General features: G+C 40.1%; 1 protein-coding gene across 1 annotated transcript in view; it reads left to right on the forward strand.

The window, feature by feature from the left end:
- STK3 (serine/threonine kinase 3) overlaps positions 1-6,556 on the forward strand; it is a 157,028-nt gene extending 150,472 nt beyond the window's left edge. Inside the window, exon 11 of the mRNA XM_072151508.1 lies at positions 461-6,556. Within this exon, the coding sequence (XP_072007609.1) occupies positions 461-619 (159 nt within the window). The 3' untranslated portion in view covers positions 620-6,556. The remainder of the gene's footprint in view (positions 1-460) is intronic.
- The last annotated feature ends 1,987 nt before the right edge of the window (positions 6,557-8,543 follow it).

Raw genomic sequence — 8,543 nt, forward strand, 5'->3', positions numbered from 1 at the left:
GGCTTTTGACTAGGGTCCGAAAGTAAGAATTCTCCTTACGGAGACTTTGCCAATTAAGACAGCCTTGTAGGCGTGTGGAAACTTATAGCCATTGATGTTCCACTTAGGGATTCTGGGAAATATGCAAATTACGTTGGCCATTCCATGCATAGACAGATGTGTAGCCAGAGGTGACTTTCACTTGAATCCTTTCTGAAAAGATTAAAAAAGAATTATTAAAATTAATTTTGTGTTTGTACTTTGTGGTACCCCTGCGTGCTAAGGCAACATCCACACAGGATGAACACAAAGCAAGTTAGCTAATGCAACATACCCACTGCATCGTATCGAACCAACACATTGGAAGAAATGTTACCAAGTCTCGCCCACGTGCTATGACAAGCACACACAAGTGTAAACTAACCTGTGGTTGTCTATTGTTTTCTGATGTTAACAAAAACTTCTCCATCTTTACCCACAGCTGAAGAACCTGAGCTTTGAGGAACTGCAGATGAGATTGAAAGCTCTGGATCCCATGATGGAGCGTGAGATAGAAGAGCTTCGGCAGAGGTACACGGCAAAGAGGCAGCCCATTCTTGATGCAATGGACGCCAAGAAGCGGAGGCAACAGAACTTCTGATAAGAGCCAACTCTCTTAATCGTTCGTGGACACAAGCAATTTCTAGGAACTCCACAAGTAAAACCTGTGGTCACCTCACACAAAAGTTTTTACCTGGCGAAACAATGGTCCAGTAAAAGTTGTGTGCAAATGTCTACATCCTTACAAAGAACATTGAATATTTCCCCTCCTCTTTGCTGGAGCTGTGTTTAAAAAAAGGACCCTGAGGGTCACGTCTTTGGGTCCTACAGACGACTCTTTCCCCATCTTCCCTTGGCTTTAGCTCCATTGCTTTTGCAATGAACTACTCTGATTCTTTTACCTAGCATTATGGGGCCTAGTGTTTGCATGTTGTTGTATTGTAGAGGAGGGGGAAGACGTGTACATCCGGAGAAGCTGCCAGCATAGTCTTTTACTATTCCTTCATATCAGTTTTCAGGGACGTATGTTCGCACCTTGGTAAATATTCATTTGCCTTAAAGTTACAACGAATCTATTTATTTCTGTGTGTTACATTTGAGTGTGATTAGTGACCAAACATGTTCTGTGCTTTTTTTTTTTTTTGTTTGTTATTTTGGTTTTTTGTTTTTTAAATTTCCATTGTAATTGCAAAATCTATACATAATGTTTGTTAATCTCTTCAGTTTCCGTGTGAAGGTTCAGAGTCGGGACAGCTCAGAGAAGACCTACCATTCTGATAACATATCGGTAGCCATTACCTGCCTATTTAGATGTATAAAATCTTAAATTTAGTAAAAAGAAAAACAAAAACCACTAAACTGTCAAATTATCTACTCTGACCATGAATCCCACACATGCACACACATATCCCATGATGCATTAGCCACCATGGATACATCTAGATGAAATAAGTTTGTGTGTATGTTTTCTTTTTTTCTCAGTCTTGAAACCATTTAGTGATTATTTTGTGTTACGTCGATGTCTTTTCTGTCTTTGGATCAGAATAGCTTTAATCTTAGCCTATCAGCATTTTTTGTTTTGTAGGGTTTTGTCCCAAATTAAAAACCCAATTCAAGAAACACCCTGCAATTCTTAAAGCACATCTACCACCATGATCAAGAATAGTAAACCAAGAACACTTACACACAGGTGTTTCCCCTCTGATAGGATCCACTCTACTTGAAAAATTATGCACCTGAGGTGCTGCCTTCAGGGTAATTTGCATAATTTTTAAAGCCTTTTTCATAAAAACAAGGGCATTAAAAGCTAAAAGAAGAGTGGATCCTGCCAGAGGCATCACAGGTCTGCATTTAGTGTTCTTGGTTTACTATTCTTGATTCTGGTGATAGATTTCCTTTAAGGTTTTTTAATCAAAGCTAAGATATAAACAAAGTTTTTTTATTTATTTTTTTGCAATTCAGCTCCTCCTCACAACCTTAAGGAGTCTTGGGGACTATTTAGCCGCCACTCATCCGACCTGAAATTATGTTAATCAGAGGAATAGTTTTAGCCTACAATATGCTAGTTAAGCAGGACCTGTTTGCTTCCATACCTTAAAGGGCATCTACCACCAATGAATCTGAGGGGCTCCAGGCTCCATATATGTTAATGGAGCCTAGAGCCCCTCAGGCTCATTTTCATAAAGTCTTTCATCCTGGTGGTAGATGTCCTTTAATGGTAAATTAAATACCTCTTTTCCTCCATTAAACTGCAATTCCTGTGGTCAAATGGGTGTGTCTCTGTACAGACTGTCACTGATTGGTCTGTGCAAGAGCACACACCCAACTGGTAACACCCCCTTGTCAACTCATGGTATTTATATGAGAATAACAAAAACCTTAGGAAGGAATGAAGCTTCAGAATTTTATCTCTTGGGGAAAACAAGTAATATAAGTTGTCAGCATAGGTAATGGGTCCTGGTTAAGTACAGAAAACTCAGGCTGATTTGGCATATTCGACACCCCTTCCTGTATTTTCTATGACTATTAGCTCCACCCAGCAGCTTTGTTCAGTAATTTCGGATCTGTTGGCTAACATGACCCCTGGGCTTCTGTAAGATGAGTTAGTGGATGTTCAGGAATTGATTTGACCTTTTTAGTGCCTATTATATCTTGTCCAAATTGGCAACATTCCTCCTTCTTTATAATCTGTGTTTTCTCCCTATTGGTGTAACCTTTACAGATCAGATAACTTGTCAGCCTTGAATGTATGTGAAATGAATGTAGCTCGGGTCTTGTAATTGTGAGCTTCCATTACAATCCGGGGCATTGCTGCTGCTGTTGTATTGCAGGGAATGCCTTGCCAGGATATCTGATATAGCTAAATGTTATGTTCCTGAGCTGCAGTAGTAAGCAGGGCTTATTCGTAGACTGCGGAGCCAGAACATGGATCCTACATATCCTCCGCACGGATCTGCACTGCCACGTTGTTCAGGTTGTGCAGCCTCGATTTGTAATCCAAGTGGTCGTTTTACCATAATATAAGCACATTGGATGGAAGATGGCGTTTCTTATATGTATCGACTGCTGTGTGTTTTGTTCCAATATTTTACCCTCCAATTTGACACCACTCTTGCCCATAGACAACATTAACACAAATGGCTCTGTTTGGGACTGTGAGGAGCAAACCATTTTAGTAATTTTAGAAAGCACCCCTTAGCCTGTGCACAATTATAAACCACTAAGTTCTGGTTCAGACAGTGCTGTGGGAAATGTAATGTGTGCTGGACACACCACTGTCTTTGCTTTGTGAATCATATTGAGTTATAATGCAGCGATCTCCTGAATTTGCTGGAGCACTACTGTACCCATCTCACTTTGGGAGACCATCTGGGAGGTCACTGCTTCATGATTTTGCAAGCTTAATCCATATGGAGATGATCGTAGCCAGTGATGAACACAGGGAACATTGCTGTCTGAACCGGACCTAAAACCTAGAAGTATTACTACTGTTACATTATGAGTACTGAGCCCTTTATTATTCATATGTATGTCCTTTCGATTTTACGCGGTTTATAGTTTTAGGGTAACACCCTTTTCGACAAACTTTGTAGAAATCTGTTGTCCATTGTGTGTACTTGAGGTTTGCATCGTCTCTGCTCCCTGTGCGGTAGATTTATGAGTGCATGGACAGCAATCTTCTGGCATCCAACTCCTGAAATAATTGCAGTTACTAGTGAACCACCAGTAATTGTGATTATTTCCCCCTTTATAGCACCTCCTCTGTACGTTGGGGCGGAGAGACGTAAAGCGGGGCCTGAAGGGAGCCGACACGGGTGTCTGCGCACTCTCTACAGTCTGTGAATGTTCACTACTGAACATCACAGATTATAGCGCAAGTGTATGCCAATGCAAGCTGTCCACCGGATACTTCGGGGCTCCGGAACATCCTGATGGTATACAGCAGGTGTCTCATCATACGCTGGCTCATGATAAATTCTCACCTGTATCCCTTATTTCATTCCTCTTTGATCTGTTTGGAGGAAACATGGCAGATGTGACTGAATGCTCTCTCTCCCTTTTATGTAATGTTATACCTCATTGAGCTTCTGTCCTTGCTAGAAAGACGGAATTCAGCAGCGAGTTAAAAGTGAAAAGCAAATCAAAAAGGAAGGATAAGAGACAAAGTAAGGGGAGAAAGAGACTTTTTTTTCTCTCTAAGATATAATACACAGTGTGTTGTGCTAACTTGGGAAGTTTTGCGTAAAGCTAGTACAATACTAGAAGATGATTACTGCTAGCAGAGGAAAATTATTGGGGTGCCTATTCATTACTTGCTATCAATGCTATAATACCATATGTTGTGTGTTGTCCCCTTTGAATGCTGTAAAGGATAATACAGACACAATAGAGGCAGTGTGTATGTGACAATAGTCATAGCAGGAGAGTCTGCCAGCGTCGCAGAGATATCCAGGCTGGATATTATGGCAGAAGGATGCAGAGCGGCAGCTGGCATGGCACCGTCACAAGATGCCGACTGACTGATATTACTCTCCATTTCACAGTAGCTTTGCTTATTCAATATCCACAGGATCTGCCTTAGTTATAGATGGATGTCCCAAGTCTGGGATCCACTGTTGTCTCGAAGACGAGGGGTTGTTAGACTTTGGTGTCTCGGCGGCAGAGGTGGCCACCCATATGTGCCTACCTGTTTGATCAAACTTCAGTAGTCCTTGGCAAGCAATCACATCTCAGAGAACCCAAGCTGCCTCATCAGGCTAACATCAGGAACCATCATCAGTATAGACGTAGACTGTAAATCGGCTACAACCGATCCCAATCAATATGGCTGTCCTAATGTGGGTTTGTGTGGTCGCTTTGCATCACAATGTTTTCCTTTCCGTTCTCTGATGTAAAAGGACAGTCAATAGGTTTGTAGTTTTATTCCATAAACTGGTGCTTTTTTTTCGGGCGATAGAACAAATGTAAGGGACCATTAGCTGGAATGAACCAAAGAAATAATGTCACTGCAATCCCTCACAGTGTGACATTAATGCTGGCAGACCTGCTTTGTGAGGAGGTTTCCAGCTCCCCACACACTGGCCATTCATATTCTCTGAGTCAGCCCGCTTAGCTGCCTGGCATTGTGAGACTTCGGATTCAGCAGTGTGACCTTGAAAAGTCAGCACAGGTCTGTATGTTTACAGTCCTGCCAGCTCGGGGAAGGTATGTCATCTACTGAGCTACCCATTCTTCTACTACCCAAGTGTATGAAGGTTCCCTCACAGACTAGTTTTTATTATGGCAAGCCCCCCTTAGTAAATACTTGCATTCTTCTAACTTTGAATTGTGCCTCCGTTATCTGTGATCAAATTGACAACCACTCCCATGCTAATGACTCACTTCTGTCAGCACTGATTGGACAATATCACAAAACGATGCCACCATATTGTTTTCCAGAAATAACAACCGGAAATAAACTGTAGAGATCTAATAAAAGTTATACTAACAATGGAATAATGTGGTAAATGCAAACTGTTACCAAAGCAAATATAACTGATGAAAAGGGACCATAAACCTTTGAAGCTAATTTAATTTTTTTTTAATTTCAGAAATGAATAGAACAAGTGATATTGGTTAACTTGGAAGTGTATTTTATTTAGGAAATAAAAATTCTGTATCCAATTTTTGTGATCCTTTGTTCTCCTGTAGTGAGCAGTGGTTTTGAAGGCCTTATCATTTCTGATAGATAAGGAGAAGAAAGCCAAGCTTAACTTCCTACAGAACTGGAGAATATTTTACTTGATAATTTAGCTCTGTAAGAGCTAAGACTATTCAGTGACTGTAAGGAGTTTATTCACTAGAAACTTAATCAGCTTCTCCTTCTTTAGAAGTTTGTGTGAGTACATAAGTGAAAACAACAAAACAGAAAATTCCAATTGCGTTACCGGAAATGAGCCCCCACTTACTTGTCATAAAGATTTCCTTCTTTGTTTCTCCCTGAACACCATGAACCAAAATTCTGATGTGTGTGTTTTTTTATTTGGCTAAGTGCAGGTTTGTCTGTAATGTTCTGTTTTCAGATTTATGTGTGTGACTTTGTACACATTCAATATCCATTGTTTTAAACTGTATTTTGTTGAAAACCACTCAAGAACTATGTCCTCAATGTACTTTCTATGAGATTTCATTCTAATATATAACTTACATGCGGAACATATTAAGAAAAATTTAAAAATAAAAAGAAAAAACCTCTTTACAATGTGTCTGTCTTATTTTAGAACCTTTAAAACCTAAAGTCAGAAGCAATCTGGTAAATTGTCATCCATCAGGAGTCGCATAAATTTGTATGAGGGAAGGGGGCATTAAATATGGTCCTATAGGTAAAAAAAAATAAAGGCCTGCTAGAAAAATTCCAGAAATAATCCCAGATCCAGAAGCAGAATTGTATTTATGTTGTATCTTTTAATTCTGTTTGTTTTCATTATAATGAATTATATTGTGTTTGAATTAAAAATGTAGAATTTTCAAAATAAATTTCAAACTTTGAAAATTTAAAGGATCTTTTTTTGTTTTGTTTTTTGTTTTTTCATGCTGTGGTCATAGGGTCTCTTAAACAGTTTTATATTTAATGGATTTCTAATCCAGTGTTTGATATCACTTCACTAAATTCCATAAGCAGGAACACTAAAATGCCACATCCCAGGTCTTAGTGAATGAAATATTCCAGTTCTAGATCTTTACTCATTACGTAGTGGAATACTTTGGAACCATAAAGCATAATAATGGTCAATGGAAATCAAACTTTGAAGGTCTGGATTTGGAAAATGAAAAATCAAAAAGTGGAAAATCTAATTTTATTTTGATCCAGCTTCAGTGGTAATGCCTCAAGACAAAGAAATTAGACTTCATAATGTGTGGCCTCCACGTGCCTGTATGACTTCCCTGCTACGCTTGGGAATGCTACGGAGACAGCAGATGCTCTGAGGGATCTCCTCCTAGACTTGGATTAAAGCATCAGTCAACTCATGGACAAACTGTGTTTCAATGGAACAACATGAGTCGCAAATTTGCTCTTGGATACAGGTCTGGGGAATGGACAGGCCAGTAAATCGAGTCAATGGAGTCATTTATCATACTCCAGCATATAACAGACCCACCGTTGCTGTGGGACAAACTGATACATCAAGAGGCTCCGGCAAGTGTGCAGGCTTGGGGACAGGGATGTCCCACACCGTACGTGCCCACCTTCATGACCCTCCGTGCCCCCCTGGTGTGGAGGTGGCGGAAATCAGGAAATAATCGCAAGTGCTAGCAATAAGCTACCATTTGCAATTATTTCAGGGCTTCTACTTCACTGGTGTAGCGCAGAATCCCTGATAAATACCCCAATACCTTCATTATACAGCCACTTGAGGTCTATAGCATTGTCCTGCGTCTGAAGGAACCCAGTGCCCACTGCACCTGCATATGGTCTCACCGCCTAATAATACTACCTCTAAGGGTGAGGGCAATGTAAATATGCCTAATAAGTGACTAATACAACAGCCAACAAGGATGAGAACAAAGAAATGGTCTGTGGTCACCATCTACAGAACCTCTCCTTTATGGGGGTTTCCTTGCTTTTTGCTTGTTTCCTTTATGAATGCTTGAATATACATTTTAGGTTGGTCAGATGACTTCCACATACACACACATGCTCTGCTTAACCGAATACTGAATTTGTACTAAACCAGAAGTGGTGGAAAGCTTATTTAATTTATCCAAACAAAAGGATCCGGCAGATCTTCATCCATATCAAACCCAACATCTGGGAGCGAATATTCATATTAGATTTGAAAAATCATTGTATTTGGTAGATGCAACAATTGTGTATTGCCCGTCTTCAGGGAAAACCCCTTTATGGGGCAGCAGTTTTCAGACCAGAAGTGATGTCACGCACATGGGATTGGCTTATACATCACATGTACAGGATGATATAACCCCAGATCAGAGGTACCTGGAAGCATCGGAGAATGGAGATCTTACGCTATAAACCTAGTATAGCCCCAGCAAGAAATTCCAGTCGCTGAATATCTTGGCCTAACAGAAAAAATATCTTCTGGCTATGCTGTTTTGCCATTATCTTCAAGAACCAGGAAGACAAGTATGGAGAAAGCCATGAAGTTTCTCATCAGCTTTTTGCGTGCTTCTGGTTTAGTATTAAAGCTAAGTGTAGAGGCTTTTGAGTATCCAAATGCAGAGTGCTTAGAGCACAGCACTGTGAAAGATTTTGGAACTCTATTGCATTTTTTACAGCTCTGCTGCTACTACACCAAGGTATACTTACACTTCTCTCCAGGATTGCTACCTAATACTGCTTGCAGCTTTGTACTGTCAAAACCACCGTAGACTCCCTTTAAGGAATCACAATATAATTGAAGTTTCGCCAGCTTAGGCATTTGCAATAAAGATTGAATAATATTGCAAATGTTAATTTTGTCCTTGAAGAGTCACTTTCTACAAAAATTACATTTTGGGCACCAAGCCCATGTGTCAAAAAAGAG

The sequence above is a fragment of the Engystomops pustulosus genome, chromosome 5 (assembly GCF_040894005.1).
Source record: "Engystomops pustulosus chromosome 5, aEngPut4.maternal, whole genome shotgun sequence".
Classification (NCBI taxonomy): domain Eukaryota; kingdom Metazoa; phylum Chordata; class Amphibia; order Anura; family Leptodactylidae; genus Engystomops; species Engystomops pustulosus.